The sequence below is a fragment of the Rhineura floridana genome, chromosome 18 (genome assembly GCF_030035675.1).
Source record: "Rhineura floridana isolate rRhiFlo1 chromosome 18, rRhiFlo1.hap2, whole genome shotgun sequence".
Taxonomy (NCBI): Eukaryota; Metazoa; Chordata; class Lepidosauria; order Squamata; family Rhineuridae; genus Rhineura; species Rhineura floridana.
This window is the reverse complement of record NC_084497.1, coordinates 10,958,137-10,982,774: the sequence shown is the minus strand read 5'-3', so window position 1 is coordinate 10,982,774 and position 24,638 is coordinate 10,958,137. Positions and strand designations below refer to the sequence as shown.

General features: G+C 54.3%; 1 protein-coding gene across 3 annotated transcripts in view; it reads right to left on the bottom strand.

The window, feature by feature from the left end:
* Positions 1-631: 631 nt before the first annotated feature.
* The window catches only part of ARHGEF18 (Rho/Rac guanine nucleotide exchange factor 18), a 78,261-nt gene continuing 54,254 nt past the window's right edge, over positions 632-24,638 (bottom strand). For 2 of the 3 annotated variants that reach the window (XM_061601351.1, XM_061601353.1), the window contains 19 exons: positions 23,253-23,406; positions 21,880-21,992; positions 20,540-20,680; positions 19,716-19,966; positions 18,456-18,581; positions 16,358-16,475; positions 14,859-15,107; positions 11,674-11,750; positions 10,423-10,601; positions 9,726-9,817; positions 8,798-8,986; positions 8,476-8,613; positions 7,997-8,103; positions 7,132-7,185; positions 6,743-6,790; positions 5,856-6,305; positions 4,212-4,542; positions 2,032-2,154; positions 632-1,905 (listed from right to left, as the gene is read on the bottom strand). In XM_061601351.1, coding sequence (XP_061457335.1) covers positions 1,766-1,905; positions 2,032-2,154; positions 4,212-4,542; positions 5,856-6,305; positions 6,743-6,790; positions 7,132-7,185; positions 7,997-8,103; positions 8,476-8,613; positions 8,798-8,986; positions 9,726-9,817; positions 10,423-10,601; positions 11,674-11,750; positions 14,859-15,107; positions 16,358-16,475; positions 18,456-18,581; positions 19,716-19,966; positions 20,540-20,680; positions 21,880-21,992; positions 23,253-23,406 — 3,080 coding nt within the window. In that variant the 3' untranslated portion in view covers positions 632-1,765. The remainder of the gene's footprint in view (positions 1,906-2,031; positions 2,155-4,211; positions 4,543-5,855; positions 6,306-6,742; positions 6,791-7,131; positions 7,186-7,996; positions 8,104-8,475; positions 8,614-8,797; positions 8,987-9,725; positions 9,818-10,422; positions 10,602-11,673; positions 11,751-14,858; positions 15,108-16,357; positions 16,476-18,455; positions 18,582-19,715; positions 19,967-20,539; positions 20,681-21,879; positions 21,993-23,252; positions 23,407-24,638) is intronic. The other variant, XM_061601352.1, reaches the window with a different exon arrangement.

Sequence of the window (24,638 nt, the reverse complement as noted above, 5' to 3'; positions counted from 1 at the left end):
ACTAAACCAAGGCTTGCTCTTGGCTGCAGACCCTGGTTAAGGAGAAGAGAGTTAAACCATGGTTGGGTTCAGCCAGGGATAGCCAATGTGGTGCCCTCCAGATGTTGCTGGACTACAGTTCCCATCAACCCCAGCCCAGTCAATAGCCAGAGAGGCCGGGAGCTGGAGTCTAGAATGGCTGAAGGGCGCCGTGCCAACCACCCCTGTGCTAAAAGCCAAACCTTGGCTTAGCCGAGCTACAAGGACCCAGCGAGGAGCAAAACAGGCTTGAGCTTCTCTCTGGCAGCCAACATGGTCCTGGCCAAAAAGATCAGGTATGGGGAACCTTTGCCCCTTACGATGTTGCTGAACTACAACTCCCATCAGTCCCAGCAAGCGTGGCCAGTGGCAGTTGTAGTGCAGCAACATCTAGAGGGCCAAGGGTTCCCCCCACCTGCAGCAGGCCATGCTCGGGCTTGCTGTGTCATACAAAATTCTGCAAGGGGGCTCTGAGAGCAGGTGTGTGGTTATTACGGTTATAATTTAATTAATTACATCTTCCTCCCAAGGAGCTGATGGAGGAGTACATGGTTACATGGAGAAAGAGCAACTGGCCAAGGTCACCCCAGTGAGCTTCATGGCTGAGTGGGGATAAATTATTATTATTATTATAGCTTTATTTCTGCGCTATCTTATTTATTTATGTCACCTTATACCCAAAGGTGTCAAGGAGACTTACACAATAAACAAATAAATACTTAAATCATACAACAATGGGTTTTTTGGGGGGTGGGTGGGCAGAGGAAAATGTTTGTAGACCATTTGAATTACTCTTTTCCAGTTGGATCTGCCACTTCCACTGAAACTTAAGGGACAAGGCCATCTCGTCCACACATGGACTGTTGAGAAAAGTGGCCCTTAATGGGAAGAGCGTTCATGTGGGAAGCCAGCCTGGGCAGCTGCTGCCTAGCTCCCTCCCAAGATGGTCCCTTTTGAAAAGGCCCCTTTAATGCAGGAAAAGCACCAGGGGAATCGCTTGAGGCCCAGCAGATCGGTTCTCAGCAACGGGGGGAACTGGATGGCAGACACGGATGACATCAGCGCACAAGAGGCCACAGAGCAGTTGGACTGGCATGAAGGACTAACAAAGCAGGCAATGGAGGCTCCCATTCTCTCTTGGCTGAGGACGGAAGCGAAGTCTGCTCATGGTTGCTTTTTAAAGTCCAAGGCTCTCCATCCCTTCCGCCTGAGGCACAGAGCCACAGCCATCGCAGCAGCCACTGACCCCACCCTTTGCTGGCAAGGGCGTTATGCCAGGGATCCAGCTGCCCTTTTGCCCGTCTCTGACGGGAGCAACAATCCACCCCTCCTCCCTGTAGGGAACCTGCTGCTGGCAGAGCGAGGAGGGGGAGGAAGGAGCGTCCTCTGAGAGACGGCAAGGTGACTAGTGCAACCCTCCCTCCCAAGTCAAGCTCTCTTCGGCTTCTCCAAAGTCCTTGTGTGGCCCTCCGAGCCAGAGAGGCTGACTTCAGAGTGGTTGTTTCAAAATGCAGCTGTGGGAAAGGACCGCCCTCGGCAACCGCAAATGGGCTGCGACTGCAGCATCCGCCTGGAGAGCAAGGCGGGCAGAGTCCAGGCGTCAACGCACACGGCCGTCTGGAGGAATCCCAAAGAGCAGCCTCCCTGCTTTGGATGGTGTCTCCTGGCCTCTGTCTTGAGCCACAGAGCCAACGGCAGGGACTCCCAACTCCCCGTGGGGCGAAGAAGCAGCTCTCCTTGGTGCCCATCAGAAAAAGATAACGTCCTCCTTGCCAGCATCATCGTGCAGGGGAGGTGGAAGGGCGTGAACGCTGTTGGGCTTGAAGAGGTTGGCAGAAGCAGGCAGTGCTTCAGGCTGGCTGCCCTCGGCAGGCCCAGGCGGTTCTGCTGGGAGAAGGAGGCAGAGGAAAGGGTTGCCACAGGGCCCAGTGGGCGGCCGCCACAGGGCCCAGTGGGCGGCCGCCACAGGGCCCAGTGGGCGGCCGCCCCAGGAAGCCTCTCCGCCCAACTTACCTGGCAGGAAGCGTGCACTCTGGCCGTGCGGAAAGACTGGGCTCGTGGAGTGCCTGCTCCCAGCCAGAGGGTCTTCCCTGCCGGCTGCCCTGGAAGGGAGGAGTTGCCGCAGGTCCACTGATCCTAGAAGCAGAAAGGAGGCACTTGGACAGACAGAAGGCAGCCCATCCCAAGAGAGAGCGGCCAGCAGTGGCGCCTCGACACACATCTGAGGCCGCTCCTATCCATCTGCGCCCTGGGGCTGATGGGAGCTGGAGGCAAGCAATGTCTGGATGGCCACGGATGCTCCCCATCTGGGCACTGAAATCAGGGCAGGGGTGGGGAACAACTGTGGCCCCTGATGCTGCTGGACTACAACTGCCGCCATCATCATCCCTGCCCATTGCACCCTGGCTGGAGTCCAGTGACACCTGGAGATCCCCAGAGGTCCCACCATCCCTGATCGAAGAGGCGGCATTCCCCACTCTCAGGTGAGAATGCCTCTTCTCAAACTGTGGGGAGGAAATGAGCGGGGTACCACAGGGCTCAGGCGGGCCCAGCGCTCTTCAACGTTTTTATTAATGACTTGGAGGAGAGGTGCAGGGAAGGCTTATCAGATTTGCAGATGGTACAAAATTGGGAGGGATAGCTAACACCATGGAAGACGGAAACAAAATTCAAAGGGAACTTGAAAGGATGGAGCACGGGGCTGAAAACAACAGAATTAAATTTAACATGGGTAAGTGCAAAGTTCTACAACAGGAAAAAGAAAGCAAATGGACAGTTATAAGATGCGGGATACTTGGCTTAGCAATGCTCCATATGAAAAGGGTCTTGGAATAGTTATTGATGACAAGCTGAATATTAGCCAATAGTGAGATGTGGCTGCAAAAAAAGCAAATGCTATTTTAGGCTGCATTAACAGATGTATAGTTTTCAAATCGCATGAAGTACTACTTCCCCTCTGTTCTGCACATTTTGTGTACTGCGTCCAGTTCTGGACACGGCACTTTAAGAAGGATGCAGACAAAATGGAACAGGTTCAGAGGAGGGCAACAAGGATGATCAGGGGACTGGAAACAAAGCCCTGTGAGGAGAGACTGAAAGAACTGGGCATGTTTAGCCTGGAGAAGAGAAGACTGAGGGGAGATAGGATAGTACTCTTCAGGTACATGAAAGGTTGCCACACAGAGGAGGGCCAGGATCTCTTCTCGATCGTCCCAGAGTGCAGGACATGGAATAATGGGCTCAAGTTGCAGGAAGCCAGATTTCAACTGAACATCAGAAAAAAATTCCTAACTGTTAAAGCAGCACAACAACGGTCTCAATGACCTTGCATTCTCCAACAGTAGAGGCATTCAGGAGGCAGCTGGACAGACATCTATCGGGAATGCTTTGATTTGGATTCCTTTGTTGAGCAGGGGGTTGGACTGGATGGCCTTATAGGCCCCTTCCAACTCTACGATTCTGTGATCCTATAAAGAGAGGCAGTCCTCCACCTCTTGCATGCAGCAGGAGATGCTTTTCTCAGGAGGGATGGTCTGAAAGGCTGCATTTCTGCATTCACTTACTAGGGGCACAACAGGCCTCACTCTGGTTAAAAAACAACAACCATGCACAGGATTGCGCTGGAGGTGTCTTGGAAAAACATCCCACCTTCCCGCTCCCAGCAAGGGGGAGCCCTACTTACATACAGAAAACGACTTTTAAATGGTAACGTTCTAAAAACAACACTGCAGCCCTATTTATTTATTCATCTCTCTCCATCAGGCATTTATATATCACTTAATAGTCAGAATTCCTGACTAGGCAGTGTACATGAAAAACATACAAAGAAAGGAGAAGAAAAGTTAAAATTCATCACAGAAAATAGAGAAAGGACCTTAGAGTGTCTGCTGAAACAGGCAAGTCTTTGTCAAGTGCCAGGGAGGCAGGGGAAGCGGCACCCACCTCATCTCAGTCGGCTAATAGATTCATCACCGCATGTGATGGCACTGATGAACTGGATGTGTAAATTCATTCAAGCGATGCACCATGAAGAACAAGCAGTGGAGACAAAGCATGTTCCAGCCCCTCCGTCTCCTTCAGGAGCCCAAATACTGATATTCCATGTTTATGGCACTTACACACACACATCCTGCAACATCTGCCTGCTGCGACCTATGGCTCCCGGGGGGACGGGATGGGGCTCCGCCACTCACCTGAGCTATCGGCCCGGTGGGAGGCCTTGCCGGCCCCCTTCCCGCTTTTCTCCTTGCTGCCCTTGGTGAAGGCGGCCAGCTTGGTGGGGATCTGCTGCTGCACAGCCGCCTGCTTCTGGGCCTGGTTGGTGGCACTCAGCAGGTGGATGGGCACCTCACTCTTGAGGGCCAAGACGAGGCGGCCCCCCTCCAGGGCGGGGCTCTCCCTGTGGGCCGCTTCTGCCCGCTCCAGGTAGTCCGTCCCAGAGACGCTGCCTCGCCCACTCAGCTTGGCCACGCCCCCGTCCAGCCCTTCCCCGTTGAAGCTGGCAGAATGGCTCAAGGCGTGCACCTGCAGAGGGGAGAAATGGTTGACCAGGCCGCTCCCTGAAAAGGAGGCAGCAGAGACACCGAAGCTCAGCTTCCTTGAGGGCACGAGCGGAGAGAGGCGCGGGGAACTGGATTCTTCAGCCGGCTGATCGGCCCTCAGAGACTGGGTTGGATCCAGCTATGTCCTACACAGAGTAGAGCCCTTAAAATTAATGGGGCTAAATTAGTCATTTCAATTAGCTTCAACGGGTCTACTCTGAGTAAGCCTAGCACTGGGTACCGCCCATCATTTTCGAAGTCTTTTTGCAAACAGTTTATATGGAAAGTCCACTGGAGTTTCAATACAAACTCATTGCAAAGGGATTTCAAAGTAACAGCAGCCATTCCGACCTGCTGTCACATGTGACCCCCGGGTAGAACAGGTGGGGATGGTTTGGGGGAAATGGCCTCGCAGGCCTCATTAAAGGTTCCCCACCCTTCTAAGAGAACCCCATTCTAAAATCATTTATATATCCATGTAGAGATGGTGAGACTGAAACACCGGCTCCCGGGTGTCTATTTCATGCTTGGTACAGAGTTGCATGTAGAATTCATCACCCAAAGACACAATGACGCTGACAGTGCTATCCAGGGCATTCAGCAGGTTATAATGTGCCTTTTCTCCTTAGGGATGAAGATAAGCTAGTGATGGCTAAGAATGCAACATTTCTAGTGACTGCCATTAAAATAGGGGCCACAACAACAATCCTCCGTGAGCTTTACAACTGCAATTTTCCATCTAGTTTGGCAAATTTGATGGTCCCAGTTGTGCTCCTGTGCATTTCTACTTTCCAAGCAAACCGCAATGGTTGGTGGCCAGCGCAGATAAGGATCTCTCCGGCCATTGATGAAGCCACGCCATGCCAGCAGACAAGGGCTGGAAAAGGTTCCTCATCCCAAGGGCCACATTCCTTTCTGGGCAACCTTATGGGGGCCACATGCCCCCCGGGGCAGGCAGGGCCAGAGGCAAGAGTGGTTGGAGCAATCAGTGCGAGTTTCATCCTCTCTCTGCCCGGCATCATCAGAGTTCAAGGACACATTCCCAGCCAGGCATAGAGACTCAAGGAGGAGGCAAAGCGGGGCTGGGGAGAGTCTCAAAGAGATGTCTGGTGGGCCGCATCCGGCCCCCAGGCTTCAGGTTGCCCACCCCTGTGGTAAATGGCCAGGCCCAGCCGCCTCCTTGCAATGCTCTGGCCATTAACGTCCCCCACCATGGATCCTGGGGTTATTAAGCAGCACGCAGAGATGCCTGCACACCGCGCACTGCCTGCAGGGAGGCCGGAGGCCAGCACTCACTTGGCCCATCTCGGCAGAGGGCGGCTTCTTCAGCTTGCGCAGCTGCTCCAGGCGCTCCCGCTCCCTCTCCACGGCCCGCTGGGCCTCGCGCAGGCGCTCCAGGTCGTGCTGGTAGGCCTCCCGCTGCCGCTCCAGCTCCTGCCGCTCCTGGGCCAGCCGCTCCCGCAGCCGCCGCGCCTCTTCCTCCCGCTCCCGCAGCCGGGCCTCTGCCGCCTCCCCCTCCCGCCGCTGGCTCTCCCGCTCCCGCTCCCAGCGCCCCCGCTCCCACTTCAGCTGGCTCTGCTGCTTCTGCACGGCCGCCAGCTCCTCCCGCTGCTTCTCGAAGGTGCGCTGCCGCTCCTGCTCCAGCAGCAGGCTGCCCCGGGTGGACTGCAGGCGGAACTGCCGCTCCCGGTCCAGGAGGGTGCTGCGCTCCAACTCCAGGCGGCTCTCCTGCTGGGCCACCACTGCCTGGGGGGAGGGAGGGAGGGAGGGGGGGTCTGCTCAGCCTGCCGTCCCTCCCAAAGGCACCAAGAGGGGGAGAGAGGCACTCAAGGCCGGGCGGAGGGGAGAGAAAGAGAAAGACTTGGGGCCAAGGGCCTAAGGTTGCCGTTGTGGTGTTGGACTGCCTGGAGGCCCACAGGCAACCCCCTCTCTTGGGCAACAGATGTGTTTCACAGCCGCCTGGGGCAAAGCTCAGTGCCAGGAGGAGCCTCCCTCGCCCTCTCGTGCCTGCAGCGAAAGCCCTGATGGAGGTCTGGACAGTCCTCAGAAGGGACGGCCAAAGGCAGGAGTGGAAGAGCCTGTCTCCTCTCCAGATGCGCCCTCACTGGCCTCTGTCCCCCTCCCCACCCCCACCCCCTCCACTCTCCTCTGGGGGGAGGGAAGAGAGAAAGGGGGCGGCTTACCTGGAGGCTGAGAAGCAACTGAGAGAGTGTCTGTATCCTTTGAACAAGCTGAGGAAAGACCCAAGGGGGGGGGTCAGCCAACATCCCTCTATGGTCTCTTTCAAACTGCACATCGTGAGGCTTCTGCAGGCCGGGATCCAACCAGCCACTTCAGGCACACCAGGAGGGCTTGAATTAGGCCAGCAGGGTTTCTCTCTCCCATTTGAACACCTGCCTGCCCTTCCTTCCTCCCCCCCCCCAAAAGCCCTTGCGCTACCAAAACCGCCTGCTGGTCAGAGGAGCAGCTTGAAAGAAACAGCCAGCAGCGCTCTTTGCCCAGGAGAGGTCGGGGGCCCTTTGGGTCCTGGCTGCACTTTCACACTGCTGTGCAGGAGAAGGGGGGCCGGTACCTCTGCCTCCGTTTCCAGGAAGTGGCCGGGATGCTCCTGTCTCGTATTATCACCCTACAGGAATGCAGAAGAAGGGAAATTTTTTAAAAAGCCAGTCGCTTTGCAGGGCTGGCCTCGTTCCCCAACACCACCCTTGTTGATTTCTGATCCTTCATTATTATAGCATGATCATGTTTATACATTTCCTCCAAGAAGCCCAAGGCAGCATGTAAAGTTTGTCCCCGTGGTATCATCACAACCTCCCTATGAGGTAGGCTAGCCTGATGAGAGAGTGACTGGCTCAAGCTCACCCACTGAGTTTCACAGCTAAGCAGGGAACTGAACCACTTTACCCTCAAAACAACCCTGTGAGGCAGGTTAGGCTGAGAGAAAAGAGAGGCGCACGCAGGCAACTGCCCCAAAGTTCCACCCCATGAGCTTCACAGACAAGTGGGGATTCAAGTCAAAACCTCTTCACGGGAACCTCACCTTTCAGCTGAATACGAGAGGGGAAAGGTATCAAGGACAGGATCTCAATTCACACCTCCTTTACATTCTCTCTCTTGGATGAGTCTACTCAAGTCCCAAAGGGGTGGCTGACAGAGAAGGCCAGGAGGACTGAGGTTTGCCCGGCTTGGCTGCCCCACAGCAAAGCTTCCCACTCCACCCCATAGCTAGAAAACAGTAACACCCCCCTGCAGAATGACGCAGGACCACAGATACACAAACAAACACCAGTTGTACAAAAGCTGTGTGGCATTTGGGCTGCCTAGTTAGGACACAGCCACTCTGAAAAAAGGCTTCTGAAAGGCAGAGCTGTCACTATTCCCCACAGAGTCCCAGGCACATGCTCGGGGGGGGGGAGAGTTTAAGTGACTCTACCTACCAATTGCAGCCCTTTCTCTCTGGCCAAAGGGGGCTCCTCCAAGTTGGCAGGGGGGGGGCGGCGATCCTGGAGCTCTCCACCGCAAACTTTCTTCTTGAAGCTGCCAGCTGAGAAAGAGAAAGCAGCCACAAGGGGTCAAAGGAAGGTCCTCTAGACTGACCCCTCTGAATGATGGGGGGATGCCGTCCAGTGCTTCTCTGGGTGCCGGCTGAGAAGCCGTCCAGGAGATGGCTGGCAGGCTGCAATGACTTCTTTGAAGGGTGGCAACCAGAAAGGACCAGAAAATTTGGGCACTTTAGCAACTGCCATAAGAGTGACCCCCATACACACACACAGGCTTAGGGGGGCTTCTGTGTTGGTCATGAAGGTGCCCAAACGGAAACCTTTTGTTCATTTTTAAGAAACGTCTGCTGATTTTAACTGAACTATGCCATGGATCACCAGTTCCCAGATGGGATTCTCTGCCAGCACCAACTTACCTTTGACCAGCCCGGCTGTGGTGCTGTCATACCCCCCAAAGGTCTCTGCTCGCCTCAGCAGGCTGGACCCGCAGGTATCCTCAGGGCGAGCGGTCGCATTCCCTAGCTGGGTGAAAATCAGACTCTGGAGGCTCTCCACTAGAAAAGAAGGAACTCGTTTCAGCCAGACAGCAGGGACAGGCCTCACTTAGCCTGGGGCTGATGGGAGTCAAGAGTCCAAAACACAGGGAGGGCGCCAGGTTGGGAACAGCTGGGCTAACCACTCCTCTGCCCACCCGCCGAACTCTCCCTGCTCCTGCCGGCGCCCTCCCAGCACACCCACCTTCCGTCACAGCCCGTTTGAGGATAGCCTCCCCCTGCAGGTTCTCAGGGCACTCGGCTCGGCAGATGAGCCGGGAACAAGAGCCAGCAGCTGGGTCCTCGAATCCATACATCTCCGCCATCTCCAGGTAGATCTGCTGCTTCTCACCCAGGCTTTGCAGGATCAAGTTGTCTTTCATGCTCAGGCGCTCTAGATTTGGGAGGGAGGGAGGGAGAGGTGACAACTGAGCATGCCAGCACTTGGACGGCAGACACGGCTCACTCAAGAGCAAGAGGAAAAAGCAGGGGAGTGCAAGCCCAGCCTCCCCTTCATTTGCGACTACTTGGAGATGGGTCCCAGAGGGCAGATTTGCTAAAGTTCCCCAAGGAGTTAAAGGACACATGATTTATCCGCGGCAGGATCCCGGCTGGTCCTCAGAGACCTTCCAAGTGTCTTCCTTGAAGGGTCTAAGAAATCCATTACTGAACAGGTGGCTGTATGCCTGAATGTTGTAGTGCAGGGGCATCCGATGTGAGCCCCCCCCCCCCCCCCGCGTGCAACTCCCAACATTTCCAAGGGGACATGAGCTACAGCCCACCACATCTGGAGGGCCCCACACCGCCAACCCCACTGCAGAATCTTAGACCTGCTGTGATGGTTTATTCCTAGCAGGTTCTTCTGAGGTGGTGATTTTGATATTTCTTTTAGGTTATGAACTTTTCTTCATTATGGCCAACCAGCCATTAAACAACTGATTGATTGATCCGGCTCGGGGACACAACCGAAGGCACACAACAGGCCCCCAGAGCAGGCCCCCGGGTTAAGGCAAAAGGCCCGCTCCAGAGCAAGCAGGCCCACCTTGAGCTGCAGCACCTCACGATGCGCTGCCTGGAGCTCAAGTGGGGCGGGGGGCTTACAGAGTCTCCCAGACAAGAGGCTTTTTTTTTACCTTGGAATTCCTTCAGCTTCGCTGCCCTCGTTTCCGCCTGCCTCCGTTCCTCCTCGGGGTTGGCAAGGATCTCTTCTTCTTCATCGGGGCAGCTGTGGGGAGAAGCACATCCCCCAAACCCAATGATCAACACTCTCGCCATGCGGGCGCCACGCCCTCCCCCAAGGGACCCGCTTCCACACCACTCAAGGTGGGGGCAGCAAAAGGAGCAGAGAAACCCATCTGACTCAGTACTGCCTACACTGACTGGCAGCAGCGGCTCTCCAGGACTGAATGCGGGACCTTCTGCATGCCCAGCAGTTGTTCTACCACCACACTGTAGTCTTTTCTTCAAAAACAAAGCAGGACTCCAGTTCTCATGATTCCCAGTAAGAGGGCTTAAGGAAACCGCCGTGTACTGAGTCGGCCCTTATTACTGTCTCCCATTCCTTTTCAGCTGGTGGGCTGGGACCCACTGCTGTGTCACGGCATGATCTAAGCTGGGTCACAACAGTAACACTGCCCACAGAAGTACAACAGGTCCCCAAATTACATCGGGGTCCCAGGCTGGCAAAGGCTGAAGGTCACAGTTCTACCCTGACTGGCAGCGGCTCTCTGGGGCTCCAGGTCCTTCCAGCCTTCCTTGGGGATGCTCCTGGGGATTGAACCTGGAGCCTCCTGCAGGCCACTGAGCAATAGCCCTCCCCTGTCCACTCACCTCTCTACAGCCTGGCGGATTTGGGCCATCCAGAAGTTCCTGTCTTCCTTGGAGGTGGTGTGAATCTCATACATCTCCGGCCCCTTTAAGGAGGCACTGATCAAGAACATCGCCCGCTCCTCATTGGCCACTTCCCGGACGATCAGCTTTTGCAAAGAGATCACTGGTGGCTTCGCGTCCTGCAGAGCAAGAACCACCATCACCAAGTCCCTCTGGGGCAGCTCTGGACAGCAAAGGCCATGTGTGTGTGTAGATGGAATCCAACGCTAGTTCTATGTGGAGGAGGCCCAACGAAAATAATAGACTTAACTAACTTGGATCCATTCATTTAAATGGGTCTGCTCTGAGTAGATCTAAGATTCCGCCCCATCAGAATAAGCATTGTATTTCTTATTGATATAACACTTTACGGTAAGCCCTTACGGAAAGTATTTCACAAGCACTCCCTGCTGAGCTTTTAATACACCCCATTCTTTGGTTATCCCAGAGAATGTGCTTGAAAAAAGTACAAAGCCTTTAACGGAACCAATCTGGTGCCCTCTGGATGTTTTGGACTACAACTCCCATCAGCCCCAGCTCACTCAGCCATGCTCCCATCAGCTCCTGCGTCATAGGGCTGTGGCAGATGGGCCTGGCGGGAGTTGCAGTCCAAACACCCGGGAAAGGCTGGTTCAGAGGCTGAGGATTGGCAGACTCTCTCCCTGGCTGGTGTATACAGCTGGGGCAGCCATGTCCAACCGCCCTTCATTTGAAGCATTCAAGAGGCAGCTGGACAGCCACTTGTCAGGAATGCTTTGATTTGAGCAGGGGGTTGGACTGGATGGCCTTATAGGCCCCTTCCAACTCTACTATTCTATGATTCTATGAAGCAGAGTCAGGGGACCTGTGCCCTTCTACTTTGTTTGGCCACCAGCCACGCTGGCTGCTGGGAGTCCAGCAACATTTGGAAGGCCACAGACGTTCCTCATCACTGATGTAGAGGAAGAACTCTGGGGAGCCAGCAAGTTAAGCTGCTCGGCTGATTTGATCCTTGGCTTGTTCAAATGGCTTGTTCCGTTTGCTTAAAGAGGACGAGCACAGTGCGCACTTCCCAGCAACTGGTACTCGCCTTTCTGCCTTCATCGCTGTGCTTCCCAGACGGAGCAGAGCACCAATTCTGCCCCAGCGTTAACCTTGCATTTCCACCCAGGGAGTGCCTGCAGTTGCCCACAACGGCCTGCCCACCCCCTGCCAGAAGAGGGGGACACGTACCACGGAGGCAAACGTGTACTTCTGGTCTTTCTCTTGAAGCAGCAAAAGCACGTCTGTCAGCAGAACAGCCAGGATATCTGCCAAAGTTAACAGAAAGGAAAGGGTAAGAGAGGCGAACAAATGGTGGGGAACCTGAAGTCCGTCCTCTGAATCCTGCTGAGCTATAACTGTCAAGAATAGCTGACTTTGGTCAAGCTGGAACGGGTCACCAGAGAGAATTCTGGGAGCCCATGATTACCTAGGACTCCCTACCGGGGGAGATCCGCAGCTCAGTGTCAGACAGGCGATTTGCAACCTGGGCAGGGGGATGTAACTGATCCCTAGCTGTTATTCCTTATCAGCTTCCTGGGATTAGAAGTCAGGAAGAAGGGGTGTGTAGACCAGAACCCCTGGGTGATGTCTAGCTCCCTTATCTTCAAAGGCTTCAAAGGAGTAGACCCCTGCAGGGGCGGGATATGACTATTTGCTTTCCCCCCTCCTTGTTGACGGTTAAACCCCATAAAAAGGGAAGGATAAACTTCCAAAGGCAGCTTCCATTTTTCCATCTACTCGACTTGCCTGAGATATGACAGAGAAAGCCTTTTGTGGGAACCAGGCTGATCTATGTAAGTATAGGACCTAGCTAGTAAGTTCTTTATTTTACCTCTTTGTCGGTATTGACCCTCTCCCCTTTTGTCATGCCAATGTACCTCATGTAACCCATCTGTGGGGGATTAGCTTTAAGGAATCAAACTATTGTTCTCTTTGTATATACCATGTTGTTTACCTTTAAATAAACTATCCTTTTATAAATGGTGTGTATGGGATTGAAACTAAGGATTCTAAATCTAGTCCTTTGACTGCTGAACGCTACTGTTGCTGTTAATTGACTAGGGTTAATCCCTTGGAATTCACATTGGGCTCTGAGGTCCCTTCCCTCAGAGAAAGGAACCTAGCCAGAAGTGGGGTGGCAGTTACTACGGAAGTAATTACTCCTGGAAGAGGGAGAGTTTGCCTGGGAAGCAGCAGCCCAAAGGAGTAGGGGACAATAACTCCCATTGCCCATGCTGGGAACTGGGGCCCAGCAAGTTCTGAAAGCCACAGACATTCCCCCATCCCTGATCTAAGAAGAGGCATTCCTCTCTTTCAGGAGGGAATGCTCCCCTAAAGAGAGGCATTCCTCCACCTTTCCCAAGGGGGAATGCTCCTTCTCAGAGGATGGATGGGGGAACATCTGTGTAGTCCTCCAGATGTTCCTAGATTCCAACTCCCACCTTCCTCCGTGACCACTGGCCATGCTGGCTCATGGGAGTCGAGAGTCCAACAACGTCCAAGGGCCACAGCTTCCCCAACCCTGCCTGAGCTGCACAACACTCCCTTCTCAGGATCTCCTCTCTGGGCACCATGTGGGTCCCGCCCTAACATGAAATGCCAGCGCCCCCCCCCCCAGAGGCCTACCTACAAAGCAGCCGTTGTGGGGCTCAGACAAACGCTCTGCCCGCTACAGCAGCTGCAGAGGGATGTGCTACAGATGTTTTCTGCCTGCCCACGGGACCAGCAAAGATCCCCCTTTCCTGGTGACCACTTCCCAGGATCCAGGAGAGTTAAGGACAAACACACCAGCAACATCCTCCCTACAACAGCAAGCTGCCTGGCTTCCAGGGAGGGCTGGGAAAAGCTCCCTGCCTGAAGCCCTGGAGAGCCGCTGCCAGTCAGGGTAGACAACAGTAAACTATCTAACTCCATATAAGGCAGCCTCCAATGTTCCTGTTTAAACCTGCCCTTTATTCAGAACCATGAGGACTGGAATCTTGCTGTATTTTTAGGGGAGAGGTTGCACTGGTGTAACACCTCCTTTGAACACAGAAGGTCTCAGGTCCCATCCCCGGCATCGCCAGGTGAAGCTGGGAGAAGCTCCCTGCCTGAAGCCCTGGACGGCTGGTGCCAGTCAGAGTAGACAATACTAAGCTAGACAGCCCAACGGTCTGACTCTATGCAAGGCTGCTTTCTAGGGGCGACAGTGCGCCAATTGGGAGATGTCCCATAAGGCACTTTTTCTCTTGCCCTGCAGAGGCGGCAGGACCCCCTCCCCCATGCAAGCAAGAGCTGCTGGGACCCCTCCCCACTCAGGCCACAGCAGTCAGTGCCGGGGGGAGGGGAGGAGAGTGGACGGAGCCTCCACCAGCGCAGATGTGGGCAACTCAACACTCCTTGCTCAAAACCAGCACGGAAGGAGTTAAACCGGCTGGCTTTCGTTTCCAAAGGGCCGAGAGGCAGCAGCAAAACCCGCCCTGTGTCCACGCAGCATGCTTGGCAAGGAGGGTGCAGCAGCCCAGATCGCCAAAGGCCGCACACTGCTGTGCTTCCCCTGGCCTGCGGGGGGGGGTGGGTGAGGAGTGGTTCAGCAGCTGAACCAGCCCAGGCCTCCCCCCCCCGACTGGGAGAGAAGGAGGTCACGGGGCGCCAGGAACGGAACAAGCTTCCCCCCCCCCCGCCGCCTCTCCTCATAGCTCACAAGGCCATCTTCGCCCTCCAGGTGCTGCCTGAGAACTGCGCCGGGCCCTGGGGGTCCATCTGGCACAGGACAGCCTGGGCTGACCGGCAGCAGTGGCTCTCCAAGGTCTCTTCCCTGCCCTGCTTGGAGATGCTGCCTGGGGCTGGACCTGGCACCAGGTGCTCTGCCACTGAGCAAGGGGATGGAGCGACTCCCTTACGAGGAAAGGTTGCAGCATTTGGGGCTTTTTAGTTTAGAGAAAAGGCGGGTCAGAGGAGACATGATAGAAGTGTATAAAAGTATGCATGGCATTGAGAAAGTGGATAGAGAAAAGTTCTTCTCCCTCTCTCATAATACTAGAACTCGTGGACATTCAAAGAAGCTGAATGTTGGAAGATTCAGGACAGACAAAAGGAAGTACTTCTTTACTCAGCGCATAATTAAACTATGGAATTTGCTCCCACAAGACGCAGTAACGGCCACCAGCTTGGACGGCTTTAAAAGAAGATTAGGCCAATTCATGGAGGACAGGGCTATCAATGGCTACTGACTGAGTGGCAGCAATGCCTCTCCAGGATTTCAGGAAGGGGGTGCTTCCCAGACCTTCTTGGATGTACCGCTGGGGGCTGAGCGTGGGACCTCCTGCATGCCAAGCAGAGGCTCTTGCCACTAGGCGCCATGCAAGCTGTGCAGGGGAAGCCCGAGAGCCTACCTTTCAGGCGCCCTGAGGCAGCTTTCCAACACAGCATCCCATCCACCAGGAGGCGCCGCTGGAGCACGTCCTCCTTCCGGAAGACAAGGCCATTCCTGAACTTCCCGGAGGACTTGAGCTCCATCTTGGCCACTATGTCCCGGAGGCGCTGACCCTTCTCACACTCGTTCACCTGGGTGTCGACAGCCGTGATGGCCTCTTTGATCAGGGAGAGCGCCACGGTCAGGTCTTCGTACTCCTTCGTGCCAGCTGTAGAGGAGAAGAAGTGGGTTTAGGGGAAAGTGGGGGGGAAAGGGGTCCACGGCAGGGGGGGGGAGCCTGGTTCCAGGAAAAACCCACACAAGAGACTTTTGCTGCACCCTTCAACAAAAAATGTGTGTCAGATTTATTGCAGCAGGAACTTTTGCAGAATCCAGGAAAGCTTCATAAGGACACAGTAAGAGCCCTGCAGTGATGGACCAGGCCAAAGGGGGCCATCTAGACCAGCCCCGTGTTCTCACCATGGCCAACCAGGTGCCCCCATGGGCAGGACCCAAGTGCAACAGCAGCGCTCCCCACTTGCAATTCCCAGCTGGCATTCAGAGGGATTTATTGCCTCCGACGGTGGAGGGAGAGCAGAGCCATCATGGCTAAACATCAGACTTCTGCATCTGATTTTGGGGGGGAGGGGGTTCCACAAATGTTTATGCTGTAACAAAGCAATCAAATGATCATCATCATCATCATCAGTTACGTCTATCCTTCTACTGACAGTTCTCAGAGCGGCTAACAGCATAGGTTTAAAAACAAACGGTAAGACAGCAAGAATCAATTAACTGAGGACACTATAAGACAGTTAAAAACAGACAAGCAGAGAGATCTAATATTTACACGTGGAAAGCCTGCCAAGATCAAAGCCTGCAGCTCCTGATGAAGAGGACCTGGAGTTGGGCCCCGGATGGCTCTCAAACAGGGAGAGCAACTCCAGAGCTCTGGCGTGACACAGGAATGAATCACCCTGGATTGGCGTAAGGGCTGGGAGGGTGATCTCAACGCTCTGGTAGGTTTGTACAGGAGAAGGCCGTCCTTGAGTTTCCACATGGGGATTTCCCCCCTCCTGTCACGGGTGAGGAACCTCAGGGCCCGAATGGGGTCCCCAGGCTTCTCTATCTGGCCCTAGGCCACGCCCCTCACAGGCCTTGCTCGACACCCTCCTCGAGTGCTTCTGCATTCAAATACTCCACCCACTTTCTCCTCTGGCCACACCCACCATCAACAGCAAGGCTGCTCATGAGGGAACGTAGCCCTTGGGCTGAAAAATGTGTCGTTGTCCCCAAGCTCAGGAGAAGAGGGGGGGAAAGGAGCATAGTCACATGATCGCATTGTAGAACTGCATTTTGGAGAGCCCCCCCCCGAACAGAACAGTGCTGCTCAGCAGACCCTTCCCACCAAGCACGGAGGCCGCCTGGGTGCCCACAGAGGCTCCCAGAGAGAGGCCTTTCAAGGGCACAGCGCCGCACCTTCCGTGTTTTGAAGGATGCGCTCCACCAGGACCGGGTACTTCATGATGCGCTGAGTCACTAAGAGGTTGCACTCTTGCACACCGAGCCTCCTCACAATGGAAGAATTGCTGATTCTCTAGAGAGAGAGAGAGTTGGGGGGTGTAACTCAAAGCAGCATTATTGGGACAGACCACACCCCTTCCCTTAAGGCCTCCTCAGAAAGCAAGGCATGAAGGATGGCAGCCCTCCCTCTGCAATTTGGTCCCAGAATCTTGCACTCTGAGATAGGCTACCACTGAACATGGAGGTCTGATCTTAAACAACGGGGTGGGAGTCCAGCAAAATCTGGAAATTCTGTTGGACTCCAACTCCCACCAGCCAAGTGTGGCTGGTGGTCAGGCCTGATGAAGGGGGCCATACCGCAGCAAAATCTGGAGAGCCACAGATGTTCCCCGATCTCTAAGAAAGAGCATTCCCTCCTGCGTGCAAGAGATGGAGGAATGCCTCTCTTCAGAAGAGGCATTCCTGCCTGAAGGAGGGGGAGGCCTCTTCTTGGACCAGGGATGGGGAACATCTGTGGCCCCCCAAGGCGGGGTTGGACTCCAATTCCCAGCAGCCAATATGGCCAGTGGCCAGGAATGATAGCGGAAGCTGGGAGCCTGGCTACATCTAACCCTAACCCAGCCTCTCATTAGGAGGACTAACCCAGGGGAAATCAAGTTCTTAATCCCTTGATAATCCAACATCCAAATCTTTCCCAAGGATGCTTCTGAGCAAACAAAACAAGACATCTGAATAGGCCATAGATCAAATAGACTTTCGGGATGCTCGCTGGTCAGCTGGGCTTGCCAACTCCCCAGGAATCTTTCATTTCATTTCAAACAACACCACCACAAATGCAATTCAAATACAATCAGGGGATATACATCAAACAAAGTTTGTTTTCACATGCAACGCCTTCCGGTTTTGAGCAATGGAAATCTGGGCAGCTGCTGACAGCAGATCTTTCCAAATCGGGCCGTTGTGGCCCCCAGACATTGTTGGACGACAACTCCCAGCAGCATCTGGAGGGCAGAGATGTTCCCCATACCTAATCTGGCCAGGTGGGAACACGCCTTTGCAGCGGTGGCCCCCTTCTGTGGACCGCTGCTTCCCTGCCAAGGCCTTTTTGTTTTCTTAGGCATTTGGTAACAAAGAGTCCTTTGATGAAACTCATCTTCCAGTGGGGGGGATTTGTCCTTATAAAGATGCTGCTGGATGGGCATTTTATGTATTTTGTATTGTTCTGCTTTTAAATCTTTCTAGCTTTAAATTGTTTTTATGTGGTCTTTTTTTTGTTTTTGTCAAGTTGCTTTGAGCCACTTTCTTTTCACAAAGCGACTAATAAATGGAATAAATAATAATTTGAAAAATCCAAGGGGCAGCATTCCCTAAAGCAGCCTTTCCCAACCAGTGGGCCTCCAGATGTTGTTGGACCACAACTCCCATCTTTCCTGACCATTGGCGATGCTGGCTGAGGCTGATGGGAGTTGTGGTCCAACAACTTCTGGAGGCCCACTGGTTGGGAAAGGCTGCCCTAAAGCATGCGAGATAGAGTGCCTCTATTTAGAAAAGGGATTCCTGTCCCCTGAGAGCGGGGAGTGCTTCTTCTTCGATCAGGGAAGGGATCTCCAACTCCCAGCACCCAGGATGGCCAACGGTCACAGATGTGGACAGGAAATATAGTCCAAGAACATCTGGAGGGCCCAGCCTCTTTTTAGGAAGACTACCCCATAGCAAACCAATTTCTGAAGCCCACGATAATCTAAACCTTTCCCAAGGCTGCTTCTGAGCAAATGAAACGAGACCATTGAACATTCGGCCATGAACCACATAAATTTACGCTCAGGACGTTTGCTGGCTGGCTTCACTTTCCACCCGCTCAGAGATCTCTCCGAGTCAGGGATGGGCATGTCTGTGGCCCCCAAGATGAGGCTGGACTGCGACTACCAGCAGCTGCCAAGGAGGAGGGGAGTCAGGGCCCAGCAACCTCTGGAGGGCCACAGATGGTCCCCCAGCCCTGCCCCAAAGGCAGAGAGATGGCGGCCCCGCTCCCGTTCCCCTTCCCTGCCTTTACCTTGATCAGGTTCTGGAATTTCTTGCTCTGTTGCAGCAGCTCTTTATAGTGGCTGACAGCCTCCCCGTGGCTGCTGCAGAACACGCCATACTTCTCCTTCACCCGCTCTCCCGTGTCGCCTGAAAACTGGAAAAAAACAAACCAACGAGGACTGTGTTAGAATACTGCAGCCAGTTCTGGTCTCCGCACTTCAAGAAGGAGGCAGACAAACTGGAATGAGTTCAGAGGAGGGCAAGGAGGATGATCAGGGGACTGGAAACAAAGTCCTATGAAAGAACTGGGCCTGTTTAGCCTGGAGAAGAGAAGACTGAGGGGAGATAGGATAGCACTCTTTGTGTACTTGAAAGGTTGTCACACAGAGGAGGGCCAGGATCTCTCCAGGATCATCCCAGACTGCAGGACACGGAATAATGGGCTCAAGTTGCAGGAAGCCAGATTTCGAGTGGACATCAGGAAAAACTTCCTAACTGTTAAAGCCATACGACAATGGAACCAATGACCTAGAGAGGTAGTGGGCTCTCCGACACTGAAGGCCTTCAAGAGGCAGCTGGACAGCCATCTGTCGGGGATGCTTTGATTTGCATTCCTGCATTGAGCAGGGGGTTGGACTGGATGGCTTTTTAGACCCCTTGCAACTTTACTATTCTACGATTCTATAGTTCACAAGGGAAGCAACGTGGGCATTTGGACAGCCTTAAAAGGGTATGCATTTCGACACACACCACAGACGCAACACGGAGGATTTGGGGGAAGGGGGGGAAGTAAAAAAACCTCCTTGAGAATAGGGTTGGGTCCTGGGTCCCCCAGCTGAGCAACAGGCAGCCTCCAGGTCAGTACACACCATGACTTCAGAGACAAGGTGGTCCGAGCAGAGGAGAAGGTCTCATCCTGCTCACAAGGGCCACCGCAGCTCAGTGGCGGCAGAGCCCCTACCTTGCACATGCAGACGATCCCGGGTTCAGCCTCTGGCAGCATCTCTGAGCAGGGCCGGGAGACTCCTGAGACTCACATCCAGCCAGTGTGCTACCGAGGAGAGGCATTCCCTCCCGAGAGCAGGAACAGGGAACCTGGTGCCTCCCCAGTGTTGCTGGACTCCGACTCCCATCATCGCCCCTCACCGCTGGCCACGCTGTCTGATGGGGTCGACAGGAGCTCGTGTCCAGCCACATCTGGAGGGTGCCCACAGGCACTCCCAGTGTGGCGTGAAGCCCAGCTGGCCTTTCCCCTGAAGGGCGAGGCTGCCTCTGAGCCCCCACCCACCTGCTGCACCAGGAGGTCCCCGATCTTCTGGATGACGTAGTTCCGCTCGCTGCCTTCCTCCAGGGCTTCCTTCCGACGCTCCTTCAGCCGGGAGAGGAAGGCCCCGTGAAGCTCCAGCAACTCATCCACGCAGGGGAAGAGGCGGTGGATGGCAGCGGTGCCAAGCTGAAGCTCCTCCCTCATGGCTCGCGAGTAGACCTTCAGCATGATCTTCAGGGTCCGGACATGGTGCACCTCCGTCTGCATCAGCTCTGTGTTTGGAAGGGCATCGAGTTGAATTTATTATTGCACCAGCATCCCACCTTTCCTCCAAGGAGCTCAAGGTGGTGTACACGGCGGCTCCCCCCTCCCCCGCATTTCCATTTCATCATATTATTTGGCCGCCCCAAAATTGGCCAGATTTGCAGTCTAACCCTAACCGTCAACACAGAACTCACTTTCCCTTCCACAAAGAAGGCGAAGTATATCAGCCTCTCCACGGCTTCACACGTTTCAGAGGCCTGGTGCAGTGGAGGGTGTCCCCGTGCCCCACTCATTCTAGCCTCAGCCTGGCACCACCTGCCTCCTTAGGGGTCTCGGGGGTGGCCCTGCCTGTCAGCTCCCGCCTCCTCCACGACAGCCTCAGTGTTGCCCTTGCAGAACTCATCAGGGAGGAGGAGGAAGGGACAGAGGTGGAATTGGTTAGCTCTGCCTCTGGTTGGCTCTGGCTCCATCTGCCGCTGGGTTCCCTTCCACTGAGCCACAATGGCCACAACGCCACCACTGCAGAGCCAGGAGGGGGTGGCCGAAGTGCGGCCCTGCAGAGATGAGCCCAGAGGTCTTACCGTATATGACGTCTTGCCTCTTGATGACTTCCCTCTCCTGTTTCCTCACATAACTCTGCTCCACCGCCAGACTCCACGACTGAGCCTCGAACTCCCGAGCGTCCGTCTCCAGCTCGTTCCGCAAGGAGGCAATGTGAGCGTCTGGAGGAGGAGGACGCAGGGTTGGTGTTACGAATATACAGTATTTATACAGGTTGGTGCACTTGAAGTGCTTGGCAGACAATCTCTCACTCTAATCCACACAATGACCCGGGAAGGTAGACCAAGGTTATCATTCCCCTCCCCCAAACGATTGGGACCACCTTGTAATTATGAATCTAAGAAACTCCAAATGTGCTGTATAAAAAACTAACACACACACAAACTCCTGCATGCAGAACTGATGCAAGGAATTTGCCAAGACAAGGAGGAACCGGGATGCCTCTAACAGGGAATGGAAAATGTTTACAGAGGAGGAGGAGAGGCATGAGAAATAAGAGCTCTATGATGCCTCTGAACCAGACGTGCTGGGAGGGCTGCTGCCTTCATGCCCTGCTTTGCAACGAGACCACCAGTTGGCCACCGCTGGAAACACAGGAACCAGTTGGTCCACGTACCTCAGTGCTGTCTACACTGACTGGCAGCAGTGGCTCTCCAGGGTTTCCGGCAAGGAGTCCCCCTTTCCCAGCCTTCCCTAGAGATGCCATCGGGGCTGAACCTGGGGCCTTCTTCATGCCAAGCCGGGCCTCTGCCCGCTGAGCTACGAGCGCCTTTCCCTTGCCGGACTAGATGGGCAGGTTCTGCTTTGAGGCAGCGTCGTTTGACAGCAAAGGTCATTGAAGAGATGGCACAGCAGGAGTGGGACTGAGGGAACCGGCTCCCGTAGGCATATCAGGTGGGCAGCCTCAGGGCTGCATCTAGTGCGAGTCCTACTCAGAGGTGACCCACTACGATGGCCAGCTCATACCCATTATTTCCAATGGGTCTGCCTCAAGTAGGACTTGGCTGGGAATAACCCTGAGCAAGTTGTTCTTGCACCCCTTTTAGTTCTCTGCCGCTGCCACGGTGGGAGGGGTCCAAGTAGCAGACGGCCCCAACTAGGCTAACTGCAGGGGGTGGGGGGATCGCCCTCTCCCCCTCCCTCTCAGAGACAGCCAGGCAGGACAGCTGTTGATGGAGAGATGGCCAAGATAATAAAAAAAAGGGGGGGGCTCTTTCTGCCACCATTGAGCCAGGAAAGAGTATCATTCCTGACCAACATGTACGTAATTATGTGCTCACCTTCTCCCCTCCCCCCAGCCCATCTAAAGCAAGTGTCCACTGAAGGGGACACCACCCCCAGCGCAGAGGAGCCCCCTTACCTTCCACAAAGACTGATTCCGTTGTCGACGGTGCCAGCGAGACAACGTCTTCAGAGGCTGGTTTAAGCCTGAGGATTCCTGAATCCCCTTCGTCCATCTCTCCCCCAGCAAGGCTAAAGAGTCAAAGGGAAAAATGTGGAACCAGGTCAGCTGCTGCCCCCACGCCAGGCAGGCTGGGCTGAATACCCTCTCTGGGTGTTTCGAGGAGAGGATCAGGAGGGGCGACTCAGGAAGGGGATCCGGAGGTTGCCAGGGGAGAAGAAAAAAACGGAATGGGAGAAATATCGAAGCAGTGTGGCAGAGAGGGAGAGGGAAAGACAGGGAGAGAGAAGCGAGCAGTGTTTCTAGGGACCAAGGAAGGGGTGAGAAAAGGGCTGAGACTGTGGAGTGCTCAGAAGGCAGAAGACAGTTCTTGCAGGAAAGGGATGTTGCCAAAAAAACTAGAGAGGCAAAGGGCGGCAAAACCACAGATCTTCCTCCATCACGGGGAACTTGAAACCCTTCCTTAATAAAGAAAAGCTGAAGCGCAACGTGGCCCAGCACACAGGTTTATAAAAAACCAGGCAGAACATAAATGGAGAAATGTATTCCCTCAGAACTCCTACCTGGGAAAACTTGAGATTTGTTTATATGCCAAGAAATTATTTCTGGAGTTCTTGTTTGCTAATGACTTCAGGTACTGTCCTTGTACCTTTTAACGCTGGTGTTCTGCTTACATAAGAGCTCTTCTATCACCCTCCCTTATCCCCTCCCCGACCAGCAACACATCTTACGGTACCGCTTACAGAAGAAAACATCTGCAGGGTACAGAGACCACCCTCCCTCATGCCACCAGTGGTCTCCAGCGGCAAACTCAACAGGCTGTGTGGCGAAGCCTACTCTTCAATTGCCTGGTCATTCAGATTCACTCCTGTCTGTTATTTGCCTTTCCCCCCACCTGTTGGCTTCGGAAGAACTTTGCGTACCCCGTTTAAAAGGAGGATGTTTCCCCTGGGATGGAGAGTGTCAGGATGGGGTGATTAGCTATCCCCGTTCCCCATCTCCACCAAATACAGATCTACATTTAATAGCAGCGTTACCATACAAAATCGGAATGTAAGCGAATGAGCCTTTTGCTGCCATCCCCCTCCAGATAAGCCAGGAGCATTTTGGCTGAACATAACAGTTAATGCATCTACAAAACAGAAAAAGAGCCCCTGCTTTTTTTGGCGGTGTCTATACTTCAGCACTGTGGCTCACATTTAGTTTTCTGCAGAGAAAATTAGGAAGAAGAAAAAAGACAGCAGAGCTGCATCAGAAGAGCAGCCGTTTCTTCTCAGTTGCAGAAAGGATCCCTCTCAGAGTCTCCTGTGCCCAGGCAAGTGCCTACTCACCCGAGCTTCCCGACAGCTCCAACAGAGGTGGTGCTCAGCGGAGACGGCGAACCTCCCCTCTGCGCGATCGTCATACCGAGACCGCGGGGCAAGGCAGGGGTGCCGCCATCCGGGGCCAGGAGGGTGCTCCGTGGGTGCTGCTTGAGAGAGGAGGCTACGGAGGCAAAGGCAGAATTGGTGCTCAGGAACCGGGGTGCAAACGGCAGATTGCCCACTCTCGGTTCCCGGCTCTCCGAGTGCGGGCGGAGGACGGAGAGGATCCTGGAGGTCAAGAGCTCGTTCTCCAAGAAGACACTCTCGTTCCACTTGTTGGAGAAGGAGCCGCAAAAGAGCAGGTCTGAGGAGGCTGGGAGGGCTGAATCACCACCACCGCTGCCTTTGGAGGTGGCATTCCCCATGTCTGCACACTGGCTGCCCGTGGCAGAGTAGCCCGGGCACGCTCCGCCTTTATACCGCCTCGTGGTCCTTCTAGAAATGTCTAGAGATGTAAACGCTGTTACTCTCCGGTTCCGTTCCATATCGGCTAAACCAGCAGGCAGAGTTGAAGGGGAGGAAAGTGGGTCCCCACTGTGTGCTTATCTACCCTGGAAATTGCAAATTAGCAAGAGAGAGGCCGAAAGGCTACAACACATAATTATTTACACCTTTCCACCAAAAGGGGAGAGAATGCTCCATGTCAAAGCCAAGAATTATCTGAGGTCACAAGGCAGGGGAGCAGGGGGAGATTTGCCACACCTCTCCCAAGATGCTGATGGCTACAGCAGAATGATTTACATCCAGGCACTCAGGCCCACAGCTAGCAGATGATTAACCAAGCCAAATTAACAACACTCCAGTGGGATTAGTGTTAAACACACAAATTAGAATACACGATATTAGGGCCACAATGTTTAATCACTCATAGCAATTGGTTTTTTAAAAACAAAATTCAAATTATGAGCATTTCCACCACTGTGGCTTGGATTGTTGTGGGGGTGGCAAGAAAAGGTGGGGGCAGGCGCGCGCTGCATGTGCCACAGGGCTCTGACCCCTACGATGCACATGGAGGAGGGTGGGTGGGTGAGGACACGAGCGAGGCAGAGGCTGAGGCAGGGCCCGGTGCCACGGAGCTGGTCCAGATCCAAGAGGGAGCAATCCTTGGGCCTCCGGGGATATTTGGGGGCAAGAAAACAGCATCATCTGCCCAGCTGCCTGCCATTCCCACTGGGGTCTATTTACTCCTGGCAAGCACAGCCCGTTCCGTGGGAACTGAACTAAACTCTCGGGAAACCGCGGGAGGAGGAGGGGGAAGAGGATCTTTCTTTGGATCCGACCTCGTTTCACACCAGTGTCGAACCACCAAGGCCAGAACACTCTGTTCTTGTACACAGCAGCAATGATGACTGT